Genomic DNA, 21,999 nt, shown 5'->3' on the forward strand with positions numbered 1-21,999 from the left:
AAAAATCTTTGTGGTCATATGTCAGGATGTCTAAGAGAATCTTCGCAGTTGTACAAAAAGCAAATGTGTATGATGTAGACATCTAAATTCTTAATCATTTTTTCTAATTTTTTTAAGAAGAACTAATCACTTGAATACCCAAATTATGAATATGTGGGACACTGTTTTTTTTGTTTTGTTTTCCTTTTCTCCCTTTTTTTTAAAAATATATATATAATAGTTGTTTTTTTTTGTTTGTTTGTTTTTGTTTACATCATTTTGTGCGCTTTTTCATCTCAGTTGTAATCCCCATGGGCTTCCCAATACCAAATCACCCTGTGCCATCACCATAGTCCAGTGCATTTCCTTCCCCCCACTGCTTTTGGGATACTGTTTTAAGACTGCCCCTTTGACTATAAAAATACACTCACTTATTTACATGGTCTGAATTAAGGTTGTACTCTAATAGTTTCCTACATAACTTAACAATCAATAATACCTGCTGATTTGTCAGTGGAATTTTTATTTCTCAATCTTATAAGAAAAAAACCTACTTCCTAAATACAATGTGAAAATATATTAGCTTACATAGTGAAAATTAGTATTTACTAAGCAATCATGGCCTAAAAAATTTAATCTTAGAAGCTTTAAGAAGCCCTCTATAACCTGATTAGATCTTTAACGTAAAATCCAATTAGAAATAAAATCAAGAAGCTAGCTTCTTACAGCACCCAGAGCCACTAGGATTACTTTTCAGAATTTGCCACCAGGGGGCAGTCTACTTGTGATTAAAAGAGTCTCATTGTATTTAAAAGTTGCGTATTTGATAACTATCAACACTGTAAATAGAAAATAGACTGAGAATGGTTTAGTAAACTTGCCTCAAGGTTGTTTTCACATTTTAACGTTAAAGGATTAAAGCATACTGATCTTATTGAAAGCATATTAGTTTATATAGGTATCATAAAAACATCTTAGGGCAAATAAGAGCATAAAAACCCAAATAAAACTGTAATAAGTTGATCCCTTGACTTTGCCATAATATTAAAAAAAAATTTTTAAATGCCTGCTGACAACTTGCTTGGAAAAACCAGAAGCATGTTGACAGTGGATGTATTATTGTATATTGTGAATCACTTTAGGCTTATAAATGACTCATCCATCATGAGGCTATACATTTAATTAAAAAAATGCAGAAGTAAGCAAACAGCTGTGAAATCCACTCTAATTTTTCTTTTCTCGGTTTCACTTAGGCCACTTTTTCTTGTTTTATATCAGACCACAAAATTATAACATTTCTATTATTTGTGATGAGCTGAGGAAAACAAGTTTCCAAATTCACCTTATCCTAAAAATAAGGTAATGAAGTTTTAATGCTAATTTTTTCTGCAACATAACATTTTAAAAATCTGCTTAAATTCAGAGATTTTTTTATTACACAATTTAACTTTTACATCAATAAACCTTAAGTAACAATACAGACGAAGGAGAAACAATTTAATTTGTATTGAAATAAATATCAGATATACAAAGCACATACAATGAAAAGGGTCACAATAAATTACAAGTGGGAGACATTATTTTGCTCAATCACCAAAGAAAGCCCTTGACACTTCCAATTTTACACCATCAAATTTATCATTCTTGCTGATTTAAGCAGAAGACAAAACAAATATGGATCCCAGGGCTTACTTTCACAGGTACCAGCACAGATAATTTACTAGAGTGATCCAATTTGGAAATCAGTAGGGACCAGTAAATCGCTGCATAAAAGAAAGAGCGAATAAGGTCCTTTTTCCTTAGTGTCAGCAGGCTATGATTATTATGTTTATTAGATTTTCTTGAAAGGACTTCACATTTTCTCAAATATTCAGGAGAAATATATTTCTCCTCTGAGTCCTACATTAGCATTTATGTGCTTGGGTCTTGAATACAGGAGGAATGATGAATTTTTCAATTTATTTCATAAATTTATATAGTCTGGGTAGCATTGGCCTGAAGAGTGTAACTCCCTAACTTGTATAATATTAGATAATAAAAATGGGTTCAAGAGGAGTTACTAAGAAATGCTGACATTCTGTATATACAGATTTTTTAGTTCAATATATCCCATTATATAGAGCACCAGAAGTAATGCATTTATAAATCAAGCAGTTTTGTTATGACTCTCTCTAATCTTTGTGACCCTTTTACATTAGTTCCAATATCTATATATACACATTACAAATGTTATCTGCTCAAGTCTTTGCCCATTTGGTCTCAACTTACAAATATATATGGAAGCAAAAATTCATGTCTAAGTTTTTGTTCTATTTTAAAGTCATACGCACAAAAAGTTAAGGTTTAGAATTAAACTTCATGAACTAAGCAAAAAGGTTAGTTTAAAAGTACTGGGCAGAGCCCTCCGTGGTGGCGCAGTGGGTTAAAGCACTGCACTAAGAAGCTTAAGCCACTTCTGCATGAGTTCAATCCCCGCCTGCCTCAGAGGTGACCACATGGCGCAGCAGACCTCTCCTGACCCACCTGCTGCTCCCCTCAGCAGTGTATGTACTTTGTCCATCTGCCTGTTCTGCTCCCCACTCTGTCCCTGGAGAATCCTCTCACCCTCCGCATCTCTGGCCTGCACCCCAGTTCTGGAGTAAATAAATCTTAAAAAAAAAAAAAAAAAAAAGTACTGGCAATCAGAAAAAATCAGTTTCAAAAGGAAAAAGTGAAATGATCCTTGGGCCCTTTTTTTCTCAGGGGATATGAGCTGAGTTTTAGATTCTAGGAAAGACACTCACCAATCACTTTTTTTCTATCATTTTCTATGAAAAGGAGTTTGCTCCTTTAGATTAAAAGAATACTGTACTTTATCTTGTTATATAAACTCAAATCCAGTGCAGGTCAGTTTTCCTACTTGCACTACACAAGAGAAAAGAATACCAATAATCCTTCACTTAGAAACCATGTTCTAGTAACCACCTTGAAAGAGAAACATGTCCTAGAATAATTACTATCAGAAAAACTCCCCCAAGCCTTTAGCAGCTCCTTTCCCTTCTTAATACCAGATACACTAACTTTATATCCAGAATATTCTGAGACTATCCATTAAAACTATCTTTGGAAATAACTCTTGGATTTATAAATGTATGCCTTTGGTATACTGTTATACTATTTTAATCATACAGTCTCTGGACAATTCTCCTAATCCTAGTGAAGTTCCAGTGAAATAAGGCAAACTAGTTGTCTCAGTAACTTTAAGGTGAATTTAAAAGTCCAATACCATTAATGATATGCTATCCAAAAAAATGTCAATATGCTTTTATGTTCTCATTAAAAATTTAAATTTAGGGCTCTCCCTGGTGGTGCAACGGGTTAAAGCACCACGTTATGAAGCTCTCCGAAGCACTGTAGCACAAGTTCGATCCCCGGTCAGGGAGCTGACCCACATGATGTGGCAGACCTCTTTTGACCTGCTGCTGCTACCCTTAGCAGTTTGTTTCAGTATATCTGCCTGTTCTGATCCCCATTCTGTCTCTGGTGAATCCTCTCACCCACCACATCTCTGGCCTGTACCCCAGTCCTGTAAGCATAAATAAATAAATCTTTAAAAAAAGAAAAAATTTTAATTTAAAGAGGTTAAACTGACTATGCCTTGTGTACCTACAAAATGGCCATGAAAAAAAAGTAGTATGATTTTTCTAAACATCTGAAAATGAAAAACAATTGATATGTTTAGGTGATTTAGGCACTTACAATGAAAAAGAAAAAAAAAAAGAGAAAAACCAGAGGCCACAATCTGAATGAAGCCCACTTCCAAATTGTCACTTATTTTACTGCTTACCTAGAAAACATGATAGTTCTTCCATCTTTTCAATATTTCAAAACTGTACTCACAGTAAATGCTTACTAAATATTTATTAAATATTGAGTTGTTACACAGTAAAAAGGGTCATGGAACCCAGATCCTCAGTTTTCTGGCTAACTCTGCACTTTTGGTGGCATTTTACTCTGCAAAATGGCATGTGAAACGATGTTGGAGGTGGGTGTATTGAGGAAATCATGCGCCTAGTGATCATAAAAATAATTGTGATTACTTTCTCCCTTAAGGTTTTTATTACAGTTATGTATCAAAATTTTATTATACAGTTATGTATCAAAATTACATATCAATAAGGGTGATGATTTTAAGGTTAGTAGATTCTAAGTGGATGGGGGGAAGGATAGGAGTATTAGAATTATTATAATCAAATTTCTTGGTGTGAGATAAGGGTCATTATCACAGTCCCCCAAAATGAACTTCATTCATTCTGATCTCAAATATTAAAAATCGTAAATCAGTTCTAACTCATCTTTCTTGCCAGGATGATTACTAATACCTTAAATTACAAATCTAATCTGAATTTTTGATCTGGATTTCTTAAGGAAGTATTTTAATAATTTAAAAATTTTTATGACAGCTTCAGTTTTAAATTAGAATTGCCTTAGCTTTCTCTGTTAGGGCATTCCTACCTACCGAAATTTATTTATTTATTTTTTAATTAGCTTTCTCACTTTTTAAAAGATTTTATTTATTTATGCATATAAGAACTGGGGTGCAGGCCAGAGATGTGGTGGTGAGAGGATTCACCAGAGACAGAGTGGGGAGCAGAACATGTGGAACTACTGAAATACACTGCTGAAGGTGAGACAGGAGAGGTCTGCTGCACCATGTGGGACAGTTCCCTGGCTGGGAACCGAACTCATGCTACAGTAGCTGGTGATAGCTTAATAAGGTTAAGATTTTAACCTCTGTGCCACCCTTTCTTACTTACTACTAGGAGCACCTGTATTGGTGAATTTAATTTAATGCATTTATTTATTCATTTGTTTATTTTTTATGTCATTGTTCATTCTCTTCTAAGGTATAATAACCATAAAATTACTACCACCAAGACACCCATGAACCACCTGTCTTGGTGAATTTTTTTCCACATAAATTTAAATTGTTACTTAAAAATTTCTTTTTGGACTGATGTTACAGAATCCTTGCTAAAATATTTATGGGGCTTCTACCTGTCCAAAGGAGTCTAATCTGAACACTACTTTACAACTTTCCGAAGAATTAGATATTCTGGATGCTAAATGATATTTTTCAGACCTGATAGTAAGAAGTTCAGCTATTGCAGCTATAATTCTTCCTTCTACATTCATTCTATATCCTGCTATTACATTTCATAATTTTAAATCAATAGGTATACAGGTTACACTGTAATTTCAGATGCCAAATTAGCCAGCTGTACATAATCATACTGCAGAATTTCTATCTAAAATTTCACACAAACTAAATATCTAGTAACGTTCAAATTGTAAAATTTACTTTTTCATGAGTGTGTTATTTGTAAATCAAGCCTAACAGCCAAACATGAGCAATTCAGAAATATCCTATTAATGTGATTAAATCTAAACTTTCAAAGCAATGTTTTAAATTATGATTTTAAAATTAAAATAATTTCTGTTAAAATCAGTGAATTTTTTTCTTTTTAGCCAATGAAATTTCCAAAATAAAAGGGAGAACTCAAACTGGCAGACTTATAAGTCAAGAAAAATAAGTCGTCATGGTAAAAATAGAGCACACAGAAAGAAAATTAAGAAATAGAAAACGTGGGGATATCTGAATTCAGTTCTGTATCCAGTTAATAGTATTGTTCAAGTTAGTTTCTTAGTTTTTGATAAATGGTGTCTAGTTATATAAGGTAACTTTTAAAGTCAAGTAAGTGGTACAAGGAACTCTGTACTAATTTTTCAACTTCTATAACCCTAAAATGATCAAGATAAAAAATATTACAAAAAAAACACTGGTAACTTAAAAATAAATATGACTTCAGCTGCCAAAACAATTTAATTCAAGACTTAATTTTTTAAAATACTATTAGAAATCAATAATATACTATTTACTTAACATTATCGTCACTTTATTGCTCTAGAAAATTTAGATTTAAACTATCAGATTAAACATACAGTGAATAAAAAGGCTAGCCACACATACATATAATCAACTGAATATTGAGGCTGCTTCTTCAACTTAGTACATAAATATTACAAAAATACAAAAATAGTTGGTTACAGTTATCAAGAAGATATCACATTTCTATATAGTAACAATCTGAAAAGAAAGCTGATGTAACTGATATGTTACTAATGAATGTTTTTGAGAAATTCACATGCAGAGAAAAAAAAAAATTGGTTACCAAAATCATTACAATACTCTACTAAAATTTGATGTTTTGAACATTTCCAATCATGCAATAGTAATAAAGATTGGAATGAATTTATAAAGGAATTTATGGAAGCTCAATGAACAGAACTTAACATACCACGCAATTCAAATCACAGTTGTATAATACATCTAATTCCCCCAATGTAGCTGTAAATTACAAAACTTAGATGTACACCATTCCCACAACTCTTCTTGCCCCATTCCCAGTCGAATTACCTTACCTATAATCCTTTCATTTTAACATTTTAAATCGGATCTGATGAGTAAGTATGCAATCAATAGGATAATCTTCATTATTGTATCAGAACAGAAATCAAGTATGTCATAGGTTCAATCTTCAGTGACATCACTTTCAAAAGTCATCTGAACTTCTGCAATTGTCAGTTAAAATTCAAGCCTAAGAAACCGAGAAAACTGGCAGTCAAGAATCTCATCTAGGTAATTCTACTAACTATGATAGTACTATGTGTCCATATCTATACGAGAAGGATTTCCTACTTATGAAATGCTACTTACTCAATAGCTCTCTGAAAGCTGAATATCTTTTGCTTTCCAATGTAAAATGTTTAGGTGAACCCCAAATAGTTACATAATTGGTTAACAAGCTTACAGTTGAAACTTTTAAAAAACATAGTCAAGCTCACAGATATTTAGTATGGAAAACAAAATTTTGGAAGGTAACAGTGTAAGATAGAATTTCTCGTAATACATCAAAATAAATTTGTTCTAACAAGGCAGCTTAAAAGTCACTTTTAAGTAATAATATAAAATTAAATGCAGCGGGAAATGCTTCTATAAAATCATCAACCAAAATTAATGAATGGCAAAAGAATACTGTCTCAAAATATACTGAATTCATGTATGTAGTATTATCATAAAGAATTTAGGCCAGATATAAATTCAGGTTACCAACCAGGTTTAAAGAAATTTTAGAGCCATTTCTCAACAGAAATAAATGTACTTCATGATAAAGGCACAGCAGCATCTAAAAAAAAATCCTTGGTACACTTATCACAAGATACAAACTTCCATAATCATTAACAACATAATACAGTAAAATTTTCTCGGAAATTTTGTAAAGGCTTGATTTCACATGCCAGAGAAATGATTTTTTTTCCCATTGAGATGTACTTAGGTAAGTTATGTAAAATGAATTGAGGTCAGTTTTACACCTGAAATTAAAAACTCCTAGCAAAAGTACCAGCTGTGAATAATGCTTAGATTATATATAACTTAGCTGGATGTTAAACTACGCAACTGTTGGAGCCAGTCTGCTTATAAAGGCAATGCTCTGGAGACAAAGTCTTCTCACAAACACAGGGCAAGCAGGTTTCATTATTATATGTTCAACAACAATCCTCAGTTCATTAAACAAGGTTCTGCAAGATAAAATAGTTTCTTTCAAAAACAAGGAAAAAGCAACATAACATTAAGCAAATACTAATAAAGGAGTTCTCCACAACCATTAAAAAATCTGAAATACAAGTAGTAACTAGAATACACTGTATGGAACACTCAAAATTCTCAAAATCAATACAGGTATTTCTTTTTGGAAAGGAGAAAAATTAAGAGAAGCATTAATAAATGACTCAGCATGCTGAGATTTAAAATGACATATCTTTTTGACAATTATTTTCACACTTAAGCAAGTTCAATTAGTCCTAAAAGAGTAAAGAAATGGGGGCCTCCCTTGTGGAGCAGGATTAAGGCACAGCACTGTGAAGCTCTCCACAGCCACTGCATCATGAGCTCGATCCCACATGGCCTGGCAGACAGACCCCTCCTGACACCCACTACTCCCCTCAGCAGTGCATTTCAGTCTGCCTGTTCTGTTCCCCACTCTGTCTCTGGTGAATCCTCTCACTCCCTGCACTTCTGACCTGTACTCCAGTTTTTATATGCACAAATAAATAAAAAATTAAAGACTGATCAAGTGAAAATAATATGGATAAATCCACATACTATTCCTTAAATGAAATAGTGCTTCTCAGAGCTTTACTCAGCTGTAAAATTAGAACTCTATTTCATACTTTACATATCACACATATAATGTACAGGCTAGCAGAAACAAAACCATGCATTTCTGTACTGTAATTTATAAATGATTTGAAGGAGCATCAAGGGTAACTGTCCATTTACAATTTTCACCTGATGTGTGAACATCTTACATAAAGACACAACTCCTGTTCTACCTTTCTATATCCTCCAGTGTTATTTTTATAATCTGGAAGTTCAATAACCTATTTAAAATACTTTCACACAAAGATAGGAGGGAAATTTGGAAAGATGTTTATCTATCCAAAACTGCTCTTCTTGTAGCTCCTTTCTGTGTGACAGTCCCATCACTCACAAGTCGGCTTCTACACTAGAAATCTAGTATGAGAAGTTCCTACCCTTCTAGTATCTTTCAACCTATCCTTCTACAGTTGTCCAATTCACACAGTTCTAGGTCCCCACAAAGCAGGCTTTCAACTTTTTATAAACTTGTTATGAACAACACAAACTCACTGTCTTCTGAATAAACAAATCTATGAATAAAGCTAGAGGACATTTTGAAAATAACATAGTCAAACCCCTCAGGTTACAGATGGGGCCTTCTGACTCTATTACTGGCATAATTTAGCACAAGTCACAGTATTCTGTTGGAGTAGTGCTGACAGAGCTTTCAGGGATGATGAAAATGTCTGTGCTGCCCCAAACAGTGGCATATCAGTATCAACCATACATGCTTTTAGATACTTGAAATATGTGTCATGTAAATCTTGAAATGTGGTTAATGTGACTCAAGAACTGAATTTTAAATTTTATGAATTGTCATTATCTAAAGTTTAGTGAAATGGGATTAGTGGATGCAGTACAGGGACAGCTCAGCTCTGGTCAGTCTATACTAGATATCTACAAAAGACAGATAACTATCATTTGAGAATAAATAATAATATAGATGCAAATGGTACAAAGTGGCGATATAGACAGTTTCAAACCCTCTTAGAAAGTAGTGTTGGGGCCCTCCCTGGTGGCACACAGGTTAAAATGCAGCACTATGAAGCTGTCTGTGGCCGCTGCAGTACAGGTTCAATTTCCAGACAGGGGGTGATCCACATGGCGTGGCAGACCTCTCCTGACCCACCCACTGCTCCCCTTTGCAATGTATTTCAGCTCATTTGCCTGTTCTTCCCACTCTGTCTCTGGTGAATCCTCTCAGCCCCTGCCTCCTCCTCTGACCTGTACCCCAGTTCTTGTATGCATAAATAAATCTTGCTTTAAAAAATGTAGTGTTGAAGTTTTATAGCCTGCTTGATATTTACAAGCCAAAATATTTTCCACTATTTTGTTGAAATACATGCTGAAGGGAGATCTTTGCAGATGTTTACTGGTATCTATTTGTTATCCTGACCCATTGCTACACTTCCTTTTTCTGAACACTTCTAAATTTCTATGTATACTGATCAGATACATAGAAAATGTGGAGAAAATGTGAGTGGAGTATACAAAAAAGCAGAAAAAAATCTGATGAGAAATAGAAGTTATTAAAAAAAAAAGATTTATTTATGCATACAGAACTGTGGTATAAGCCAGAGGTGCATGGCAGTGGTAAGAGGATGGTAGGGTAGGGTAGGTTGAAGGTAAGGTCTGTTATCAATACATAAAACAGAAACAAAGGCAAAAACTTGTGGAATCAAGTAAAATTGAAGTTTACTGGTAGCCAAGGACTCATTAGGAATCTACATCTATCTAAGTAAGCTTTATTTAGGTAGTATTGCAAAAACAACATCATCTGAGAGAATATAACATCCCTCCAAAGGAGGAAAGTAAGAATCACAAGAGCAAGAAAAACATACTACTTATTAAGAACTGAACCTAAAAAAATTTAAGAACTTGAAAATAATTTCTGCCTATCACTGCCAGGTTTTCTCCTCTACCAGCAAAGATTAAAGTGTGTGTGTTGGGGCGGGGCGGGGTGGGGTGGGGGGGGAGCACTGCCCGAAGTCATCCATGTGGCAAATAATAAGCAGCCTTCAAATTCAGTTGTGTTTACTTTATTTATGAAAGCAAAATAGAGATAGCGCTAATATACTCACTGGCTCTCTGGCCCTCTGGCCGAATTCTACATGAAGAATTTATTTTCTCTTTTATCAAGCATTTTTTAAAATTGTATTTTGTTTCAACTGAACTTAGTTTCAACATGAGTTGTATCTTCTTGCCTCTGAGCTTGTGCTGTTCTAATACCTTTCACCATCTAATGACTTGTGGATACTGTATCATCTTTGGTTTCCTTCTTTTCTTCTTTTTATCTGACATATTTTTTTTCTCTCAACTAGGAAAATCCCTTGAGAACAGGACTTTTATCTTGCACATCTTTAAAATACTTAAACTCTGGCACTATTTTAGAAATGGTCAAGATAATTCCACCTTATCAACCCTCCAACTTATCAACCCTCCACAGTTCTAAGGCCTAAAACTGAAATGTACTAAATATTAACTTGCTTCCAAATTCTAAAATAAAAACTAATTTGCAACTCTAAAAAGTTATAAGGTAATTCACAATACCCTCAACAAAATAATTTAAAGTAATTAACAGCTTACCGACAATATGGATTTCTTCGAGAGGAGTATCGAAGAGTAAGAAATCTATAATATATAAAAGGCTGGAGCAAACTTCCTTGACCACTGAAATAAACAAAAGGGTAACAAATACCCATTATCAATATGTGTGTACAGTCTCAAAATTTACAGGCAATTTAACTGGAGAATTGTGTATGTCTTCATTCCTCAAATGATCTGATCTAATAGAAGTTACTCTTAGAAAATAAATTCATAATCGGTAAAGAATAAAATGTGGCTATCCAAATTTTTACAAATATGTATTTATGTGTTATCTTTTAAACTTTTAAAAATTACTAAACTAATTTTTAATTACTAATAATCACTAATTAATAACTAAATTTTAAATTTTGTAAAATACTAAACAAACATAAATAGTTCCAAAATCACAAAGGCTCATTAATAAATTTATATACCTATACTCATTATTATTTTTGTAATAAGAAGCACAATTATAATACCCCAAATGTCATATACAAGTTTATGAAATTTTAAATCTGAAATTCTCGCCAGGAAAAATTATCTGGATTAAGATATTCACTGACAACTACAAATAAAATGCAACAACTTAACATGGGTAGTTAAGTAACAGAGTTAAGTAAATCACATTATGTTTATTTAATGTAAATTCACTGACTATACAGCAGTATGCAAATATTCCAAAATCTTGATTATGATACAGGAACTTTGAAGAAAGCAGAATATAAAATTATACTTTAAAACTACTACTTCTTCAGAAATACATTAAGAGGTAAAAAAAAAGTGGGGGGGTTAGGTCTCAGCACTATCACCATAATGGTCTGAGGTCAGTCCCCTGCCAGGGAGCTAACCCACATATAGCATAGCACCCTCTCCTGTCTCACCCACCACTCCTCATGGCAGTGTGTTTCAGTTTGTCTCTGGTGAATCCTCTCCTCCCCTGCACCTCTGGCCTACACCCAAGTCCTCCTACATAAATAAATCCTATGTAAAATTACATAATTATTTAAAGTTAATTTAAGAGAATAAATAACAGAATCCTCCTATAATTTAAGAGAATAAGAAAACCTCCATGTAAAGCTGTAGTTTTGATATAGACTATTTTAACTTTCACTAAGTTACATCAAACAAACCACAGAGCTTGGCATTTCTGGTAGTGACCATAAGAAATAGGTGACCCAAAAAAGAAATGAACAAAGTTAAGAGGGCAGTATGTTAAGTTCTTTTACTAAGTAAAATGTTTGAGTGTCTGATCAGGATCACAAAAGAGTGATGAGCATTTAAAGCAAACATTTTAGAGTAGATTAACTAACAAATATAGCTGCATCAAATTCTACATTCAACATTCATGGAAGATTTTAAGATATTTACTCCAACTACCAATAGTTTTTAAATGTGGAACATCAAGCCTCAGAATACTAAATTAAGTTAAAACTTAACTAGAAATCTGGTCCCTCAGATTCAGTAATATCTAGTTTGGGACACTACAACCTGAAGCAACAGTTGGGGATCCTGTAGTTTCAGAGGAAAACTTTCTTTAAAAAAATGAAAAAAATGATTTGTGGCCCTCCCTGCTGGCTCAGCAGGTTAAAGCGCAGCACTAAGAATCGAAAGCCACTTCCGCATGAGTTCGATCCCTGCCTGCCCCAGAGGTGACCACCTGGCGTGGCAGACCTCTCCTGACCCGCCCGCTGCTCCCCTCAGCAGTGTACTTCGTTCATCTGCCTGTTCTGCCCCCCACTCTGTCTCTGGTGAATCCTCTCACTGCCCCTGCAACTCTGGCCTGTACCCCAGTTCGGTATGAATAAATAAATCTTTAAAAAAAAAATGAATTTGTAAGAAAACCTATAAAACTCAGTATGAAGACTGCTAAAGAAAGGAGTAACTATCAGCTATATAAAATGTCTCACTAATTACTCAAGGCAAATGAAAAATTTCATAAACAAAAATAAGTTTATTACAAATTAAAGAGATATGGAAATGAGATGAAGGCATTTTAGAACACAATACTGCAAGGTCTATTATATATAAAATACTCCTAGTTTAGACTCAAATTCACTATGGTATCTGTCTTAGAGAAAACAATGCACAAAAATATAAGCAGACAGGTGAGCAGCTGTACACTGCATCAGTATCTGGAAAAGTAAAAATGTGAAAACAATGTCCAGAACAGAGAATGGGTTATAAAATACTATTAAGTAGAACAAACCAGTATGCTATATATGCCAACATAAATAGATCATAAAAACATTGTACAACAAAAAAATCAAGATGCAGACAACTGATGCATTACAATATTTTGATATGAAAACCAAAAAGAACAAACAAAACCCCACACTCATAGTATTTATTTTCTACATATCTGTATAAGTATTTGTAAAGTACTGCATACATATATACTTACCAAACTCTTCCAGGAAGAAGACAAAATTGTCACTAGCATTCATAATCACATGATATTTTAGCTTTTACCCTAATGTCTTATTATTTGTGAAACCAAAAATTGAAAGAGCAATCATCTGAGCAGAAATGTAGTTGTAAAATGTAAATGCAAGAGTATTGATGGAGAGGTTGACTACTGTTTTAATGTTCTCATTTTAAAAAGGAAAGTTTTCTTTTGTCAAACATTATTTCTATAATTAAAAAACAAAGATATATGGGGGAGGTAGTAAACAGTATTAACTCCAGACCACAATCTGGAAATCATCTCAATAATGGCAGAATGTTGTAAAGGAAATCATCCCAAAAATCTTTCAAGTGCAGTAATTCTGAAATCAATTTTCAAAATGCAAGTATGAAACATGAAAAACAGTAAGTAATACAAATTCCTAGATTTATTATGTCTTAGGTCCCATGCTATAAAGCAAAAATATGACCATTAAGTCCATTTAGTGCTGTGTAGCAGCACTACATTTCAAGAGATTTAAGGAAGGTAAAATTCAAGTTAATGTATTTATTATGTCCACTTGTCATCAGCTTTCCCAAACAAATGTATTTTTATTCTTACCTAAAAAGCATAAAAACTGTAGCAGGCATCAAGAATATTTCATTACAAGCGATGAATTTCAGAATATTCTGCTGATTAGCACTTAATTTATCCAAAATAGATCTCAGTAGAGGTAAACTATTTGAACCTTTTGCCTAAAACATAAGAAAAAAGCATTAGAAATTAAGCACTAGATTAGAATTTAATCACTCACTCATATTCATTCTTTAGATAAACAGCATATCTGGAGGTACTATAACCAAAAGACAACTTGAAATGATGACAAAGCTTAAAAACTAAAGACAAGATCTAATGTTTTCCCTCTTCATTGTATTTTGTATATTTGAAGAATTAAAATGAAAACAACTTTAATAAAAGTAACTCTCAAGAAAGATTAGATGGTGATTATTTCTAACAATCTGACTACCCAGTAACATAATCAAAGGGCTTGTGACTCCTTAGCTAACCAAAGGTAAAACTTAAAAGAGTACAAACGAACAAACCACTAAAAATAAAGAGAATGATGAATTCAAGGCAAAAATGTGGATATTTTAATTCAAATTTCAGTACATAAGCAATTAATTTACCTGCCACATTGAAGTTAGGCAAAATGTTAGTAAAGTAGCAATGATGAGCGTCAGGCTAAAAGAAGTGAATATACTACTTACTGGCAGTTAAATATTGACAGACAAAGAGATCTGTGGTAATGTATGAAATTTATTTAAAGTCAAAGATTTTTTTAATAAAAACATTATTTCACATCTCATAAATAACTGGCAACAGGCAGGTAGTTTTATAACTACAAAATGTAATGTTTTGTGTGACTCCAACAAAAAATTCCAACGTTTCAAAACACTGAATAATTAAGAACAAGTTTGAAAAGAGTAATGGTATCTTTTGTGATAAATGCCAAAATATCTTAGAACTCAAATTCACGGCAACTTCTTAAATCAAATGTCAAAAAAAAAAAAACCCAGAAACCAAAAACAAAAAACCCAGCTAGTTTTACTTACGTCGAGGACCTTTTTCGTGTATGTGGCAGCATGGAGCAAAGAAAATAACAAGACTGGGAAAATACTCACTGAAGAAAACAATTAAGGAAACATTCAAAATTCATCAAATACTTTGCAAAACAGTTTACATATTAAGTCCAAATAAACATATATGAAATGGCATCAGCTAAACTGAGCTCAGAGATGGTTTCTGTTTTACTGACATATGAAACATTTTTAATCTGTAAAGACAAAAATAAACTTTCTTCTTTTTTTTTTTTAAAGATTTATTTATTTATGCTTACAGAACTGGGGTACAGGCCAGAGGTGTGGTAGGTGATAGGGTTCACCAGGGACAGAGTAGCAAGCAGAACAGGCAGATTGATGAAGTATACTGCTGAGGTGAGCAGCAGGTGGGTCAGGAGAGGTCTGCCACGCCATGTAGGTCACCTCCCTGGCCTGGGATGGAACTGGTGCTGCAGTGGCTTTAGAGAGCTTCATAATGCAGTGCTTTAACCCACTGCACTGCCAGGGAGGGTCCAACTTTATTTTCTAAAGTTTGAGCTCTTTTTTATGATGAAAATTCTGAAGATTTTTTTTCATTTATTTTTCTTAGGTAATAAAAATACTGTAAACCTTTCTAAATTGAAATCAAAGCCACCTCAAATAGTTAATAAAGCTTTTAACCCCACAATGGCCATCCTGATGAGAACAATTTAGCCTTCAAATAAAAGACGATCTTCGACTTTTCATTATATCAGCTACTAGGAAAGTGTGGGCTAATAGTTTAAAGAGTAGTTCCCATATTTTCCTCAGCTAAAGATCAAAAAGATCTTCCTACAAAGGCCTCATTATTTTGGGTAGTGTACCTATCAAGTTGTTATAGTCCTCAATTTATACAAACAAATGTTGTATACTTGTGTTTTGTATAGTCAATTAAAAGTCTCATCAGCTTAATTACAAAGATATGCAAAAGATCCTTATATTTTGAAATCAACTGCTTGGTCTTATGTCATGGACACAACATTTTTATTTAATTTCTAAAAAACAATAATCACTCGAAAGACCCTATTTATCCCAGTATCTGTTGTTAGGAACAACAAAAAAATTTGTTAAGTACTGACATGAAATAATTAATCATGAATGGCACACAATACTTGTCCTGAAAATATGAGCAGTTTCCAAGAAACAATTATATTTCTAGGTACTAACTGAAAGTTTGGTATGACATAATGAGTACTAAATTCATAATAACCATAACTCATTTAGTATTCAAAATTCTTGAATTTCCAATTGGCACAATGGGTTAAAGCATAGTACTATGAAGCTAGCTGCAGCCATTGCAGCATGATTCAATTCCTGGCCAGGGAGATAACCCACATAGCATGGCAGGCCTCTCCTGGCCTGCCTGCTGCTCCCCTCAGCAGTGCAGTGTATTTCAATACATCTGCCTGCTCTGCTCCCCACTCTGTCTCTGGTGAACTCTTTCACTCCCACACCTCTGGCCTGTACCCCAGTTCTTGTATGCACAAAATAAATAAATCTTTAAAAAAAAAAAAAAAGAGCTGTAGATATTTGTTCTTTTAATCTGAAGCTTACCATCAGTAAGAACAAAGTAAGTTTAAAATCCCCACGTCATGGAAGCAGTCCAAATGTCCAAAAGTAGATGACTGGATTAAAAATATGTGGTATAGGCTCTCCCTGGTGGCGCAGTGGGTTAAAGCGCAGCACAAAGAAGCTTAAGCCACTCCCGCATGAGTTCAATCCCCGCCTGCCCTGGAGGTGACCACATGTTGCAGCAGACTTCTTCTGACCTGCCTGCTGCTCCCCTCAGCAGTGTACTTCGTCGATCTGTCTGTTCTGCTCCCCACTCTGTCTCTGATGAAGCCTCTCACCCTCCGCATCTCTGGCTTGTACCCCAGTTCTGTACAAATAAATAAATCTTAAAAAAAAAAAAAAATGTGGTACATATACACAATGGATTATTACTCAGCAACCAAAAAAAGAGAAACACATGTCTTATGCAGCAACATGGATGGAGCTGGCAAAGATCATGCTTAGTGAGATAAGCCAGAAAAAGAAAGGAAAATACTGGATGGTTTTGCTCATAGCAGGAGTATAATGGACCAAGCGAGAAAATAACAAGAATAATGAACAGCCATATACCAGAGACATTTTGTAGGAGTGGAGTGGGATCCAAAACAGGGGGTGGGGAGGGAAGTGCACGGGATTATGGTGATGGCACACAGGTGACTTGGTGATGGGAAACCCACGGGGATTACAATTGAGATGAAAAAAAAAAAAATGTACAAAATGATGTAAAAATAAACTATTATATATTTTTAAAAAATTCATTTCATATACATTGTGGAAACAGTAATGCTTCCATAAAAAACAAACAAAAACAACAACAACAAAACATTCCATGTCAGCTATTTAAAAATTTCACACTTTAGGGTCAGAAATTCTTATAGTAATTGCATCTTCATTCAAATGAAATGTCAACAAACCAACCAACCCAGGATTCATGAATGCCCTCATTATCACATTCTCCCTATGGCAAAAGAATCAGAAAAATTTCCAAATGCTTAGTAGGCAATTTCATTGTGAAAAAAGTACAAAAGGATACTTGTTACAGGGTAAGAATTGACAAAGATGAGTGAATACAACAGGTAGTGGCAGCTGTCCTCTAATAAAGCTTGGGCCAGGAACGCTCTGCTTAACTGGAAGTGTGGTAATCTTTGGTGAAGTCTCAGAGCACTGGTAAGAGCATTTGCCAGTAAAGCACGCTGGTAAAAGTTTGCTGCTTCATGTAACCTACAAATCATCAGAGGAGAGGTTATCATGAGACAAAAACAACTACCGTGTTTCTTCCTCCTTGGTGAATTGCATCATAATTGCACAACACCTAAATCTATTACTTGTCATTAGAAAAGAAGTACTTGAATCTACTATACCTTCCCAGAAGCATCATTTCATACACCTACCCAAATGAATTTTACAAAGCATTTTGCTTATTAAGTTAAAATGTCAAAAATGCAAAATACATACATCTCATCCTCACACATCTATTTTTCTTCAGGTTTTCAATTTCACATTATTTTTCATAATCAGAAGATATAAACTATTCCCTCAGTTGATAATATTACTAGGCATGTTCTATTTGTCCCAATCCACTTACAATTGCTCTTAGAAGGTTAAAAACTAAACTAATATCAAACATAGAAAAACACAATACATACCCAAGAAGTGGCAGAACAAACAAAGCAGAGCAGTAAACTGTGAACAAGCGAGAAAGCCACATAGCTGTGTCCAGTTTATTGGTCATCATGAATTGCTGAATTTAAAAGGAAAAAAAAAAAGTTGCTATAAACTAAGCATGAAAATAATTTTTATGGATGATTATGCAATGTTATTTATGTTACTTCTATTCAAAATATTTTAATGACCCTGTAAGAACTGATTTTTTTAAGATCATCAGATGAAGACTTTTACGGCAATTGTTTCACACATATATATACATATGGATACATATATAGTCAGTAACAAGCTCAAACACCATAACACTTGGCATTTAAAAAAATAAAGACTAATTAGGAAAGAAAAATCTGAACAGAAATTTAAGTACAACTGTCCTATTCCTTAAAAACTTGTAATACTGACTCTTCATCTATTTTAAAAGAATGGTAAATAAGAACTAATTGTTCTCTAGAGAGCAGAGAGCAACAATGCTTATTCCTAGAAAAGTCTTAAATTTAAATAGGTAGTTCTCTGATAGTAACAAAAAGGAATCATACAAAGTCAGTTTGGTTTAAATAAATGTCACAAAGGAGAAAAGTAGTCATTTAATACTGAATACTGTGGCCAATGGCTTATTTACCTGTGCAGACACAGAGCCCAAAATATCATAGGTGTTTAAAATAATGCTGTCAGGTGTTAAAATGGCACCTGCCTCTCAGATTTTATGACTTCCTTCTTCAGTTTGAAGCTACCCCACAAGTCTTACCCTAGTTATGGTGACTCTAGATTAAATTTCCATACTGTTGTCTTATTCATTTTTTTCTCATTGTATCTTTTCCTTCTTTCTTTCTTTCTTTTTTGCCAGATATGCCCATTACCACTAATGCAATAACTTACTTTTTTCATCCAAAATGTGTCATATATTCAAATTTTTAAGTGACTGTTTACACTTCTTGATTGAATCTACCTATTTTTACATCAAGCTGCAATACACATACTTAGTATATCAAGTAAACAAAAATCCACAAAGCCAAACTAATCATAACTATATGTGGTGGATTTGCGTAGTTTGTATTTTACTTAATGTATTAGAAATATTTAGTATTTCCACCAAAGTGATTTCAGAACTCACCAACATGTCTTAACTTGGGAGTCTAAAACACTGCACTACACAATCTAGTTTACCTTTTTAAAAAAAAGAACTGAAAACTTTTAGGAAAAAATCCAAGTACATCTTAAACTTCAAGGATGTTTTATTGCATGTCTTTTAAAACAGTATTTGTAGAAATACAGGTCATTATAGAAATATGCCGCTGGTTTTTTGTATCCAATCCTACTATGTTCTGAATTCTCTAAAGTAAATGACAACCAGTAGTCAAGTAAAAGGAAAAATCTAACTTCATATGCTCAGTTCTCTATAAACAGCCAGGCTCTGCATCAGTCTGAAACTTATTTAGACCATTTCCCTTAAGACATGTTTAGGGTGTTCATTTTGTGATAAATCCATGAGCTACACATTTCATTTCATACTCTCTTATAAATGTATTGGTTCATACTTGAACTCAATTACCCCACCATGTTATAAATTATTCTGTCAAAAAATAAAAAAAATTAAAAATCAGTGGATTTTTGGGTGAAAAGCTATTCAGTTTCAAATATCTGACCATAGAACACATATTAATTACAAAGGCAAAAGAAATATAATAGAGAACTTATACTTTAATGAAATAATTAAACTTGCTATCTCCAATAATAGTATAAAATAACACCAAAAATGCACTAAGAAGGGCAAACTAACAATATTCCTAGGTAATCTTCCTCCCAATATAATATAGACTATCACTTCTTCCTATGCAATATATCTACCAAAATGTTCTATGTGAATCTAGTCATCAGGGGATAAAAATCTGACAACTTTGGCCCTCCCTGGTGGCGCAGCGGGTTAAAGCACTGCACTGAGAAGCTAAAAGCCACTTCAGCATGAGTTCGATTCCCGCCTGCCCCGGAGGTGACCACATGGCGTGGCAGACCTCTCCTGATCCGCCCGCTGCTCCCCTCAGCAGTGTACTTCGTCGATCTGCCTGTTCTGCTCCCCACTCTGTCTCTGGTGAAGCCTCTCACCGCCCCGAGCCTCTGGCCTGTACCCCAGTTCTGTATGCACAAATAAATAAATCTTTAAAAAAAAAAAAATCTGACAACTTTGAGGTGCATTCCCCCAAAGTCTGGACACCAAAAGGACAAAATGAGAAGAAACTAAAAGTCAATAATGGCAATGCAAACTTCTTGAATGAGTCCTGGTCAAGGATGAAGCAGCTTTAAAGGACCACTGAGGAAATTTGAATATGGATTGTATATTCAGTAATGACATCTATCAATGTAAAATGCCAAATTTAACTACAAAATGAAGGCTAAGTCTAAACACTGCAATCACATAGAATATCTCAGTATCTGTGGTTTAACTATTATGAAGGATGTACTCTCAAATGGTTCAACAAAATAAAGAAGAAATGTATGTGCTTGGACGCAGACACGGTGCAAAGTATTTCAAAAGGAAAGTGATTGCTTCAGTTCACATATTCATAGTGTTTGAAATCAGAGAGTACAAGTAACCACTTAGCCGTTGAAGTGAAGCATTTGATGCTTCGTTCGCAAAGAATAAGGATACAGTGATGAAAAGGAAACAAAATAAGGCACAGGGGTATAACTTGGGGCAAAAACGTGTTCTCTGCCAGCACTCCTGTGCGAGACGACGCGCGTGTCATGACACAACCTCAAGCGGCAACCTTGGGACCTAGGACAATCAGACCTAAGAGTAGGGAGCGGAAGAGGGCCCAATTTCTATGACATACAGGTGAGAGCCACCTGCTTCAGGTCGACTGGTGGTAGCTTCTGCAAAACAAACTTGGAACTCCATCTCCATCTTCGCTCAGGATCTCTCCTCCACCGGCCTCCCACCAATCACTAATCCCACTCTAGAAAGCACAGAGCTTCTGGGATACCTCAAATCCGACTAGTGAACTCCCCTGATCCTTTCTAAGTCTTCAAAGCAAAAGCCACACGATCCTGCAGACTCACTTACCACTGCGCCCGCCCCTTGGGGACCGTTGGGGGTCGTATCAGCCATAGGGGACTCACACGCGCTTCTGGGAAGCTGCAACTGGTCAAGGAAAAGAAAAGAGGGAGGTCAGCGCCGAGACCACGACTCAGTCTCCCTGCCCCGGGCCTCAAATTCGCACGCCCGGCCAGAACTCCGAGCCTCCCCAGAAATAAGCTTCTCCTGTCTCGATAAAGGCGGCCTGCGCTCAGGACACCCGCACTGGCTGGGAAATACCTGCCCCGTATCGCCGCGATTAAAGCTGAGTTTCTAGAAAGACCCAAGTGAAGGCGGAGCTTCGGAGCAAGGCCCAACACCGCCGACCCAATACCGCGGACTCCAGGTTTTCGCCGAACCCGGAAATGCACCTTTTACTTCCGTAGGAAAGAGCCGGTGACGGAGTGGGGACAGGGAGAGCAGTGCTTGATGGGAAGTGTAGTTTTTTATATTTACGCTTCCGCAGTTCAGGCGCAAATCTGAGTGGGCAGGTTTTCGCTCACCGCCAGCTCACGTTTGGCTGTTCGTTCCTTGTTCAAGCTACAAAATCTCTCCTTCCAAAATACAGAAACCTCAGAAAAGCGCTCTTTGCTGTTTTCCTTTAGCGATCATTAAGCTCTAGTGGTTTCTGTCAATATTATGTTTAATTTATATCCATGTAAATCCACCTAGATTTACTTTGTTTATTCTAGTGCTAAGTACGGTATAGAATTATTATCTATTTATGAATCGCCAAATTAATTTTTCATAATGATGGACTTTTAATTTTTCACCTTTAAAAATCAATCTGCAATGAACAACTTTACATGGGAGTTTATCAGGGTAAACATTTAGTAGTAGAATGGGTGGGGCATAAGGGATCTTCACTTTGCATGTTAAAGTCATTTGG

At 34.8% G+C, this 21,999-nt stretch overlaps 1 protein-coding gene across 2 annotated transcripts; it reads right to left on the reverse strand.

The window, feature by feature from the left end:
• Positions 1 to 4,697: 4,697 nt before the first annotated feature.
• On the reverse strand, positions 4,698 to 21,457 carry TMEM33 (transmembrane protein 33). 2 transcript variants are annotated; one of them, XM_004681328.2, is made up of 9 exons: positions 21,351 to 21,457; positions 21,099 to 21,176; positions 18,022 to 18,116; positions 17,409 to 17,596; positions 14,801 to 14,868; positions 13,809 to 13,942; positions 10,805 to 10,888; positions 7,479 to 7,599; positions 4,698 to 6,617 (listed from the first exon to the last, which is right to left on the reverse strand). In XM_004681328.2, exons 2-9 carry the CDS (start codon positions 21,141 to 21,143, stop codon positions 6,612 to 6,614), a joined length of 741 nt encoding a protein of 246 aa, XP_004681385.2. In that variant the 5' UTR covers positions 21,144 to 21,176; positions 21,351 to 21,457; the 3' UTR covers positions 4,698 to 6,611. The 2 variants fall into 2 exon arrangements, with proteins under 2 accessions (XP_004681385.2, XP_012579441.1); XM_012723987.1 differs by having other exon boundaries at positions 4,698 to 7,599.
• Positions 21,458 to 21,999: the final 542 nt, after the last annotated feature.

The sequence above is a fragment of the Condylura cristata genome, unplaced genomic scaffold (assembly GCF_000260355.1).
Source record: "Condylura cristata isolate star-nosed mole 26May11 unplaced genomic scaffold, ConCri1.0 scaffold00012, whole genome shotgun sequence".
Lineage (NCBI taxonomy): Eukaryota > Metazoa > Chordata > Mammalia > Eulipotyphla > Talpidae > Condylura > Condylura cristata.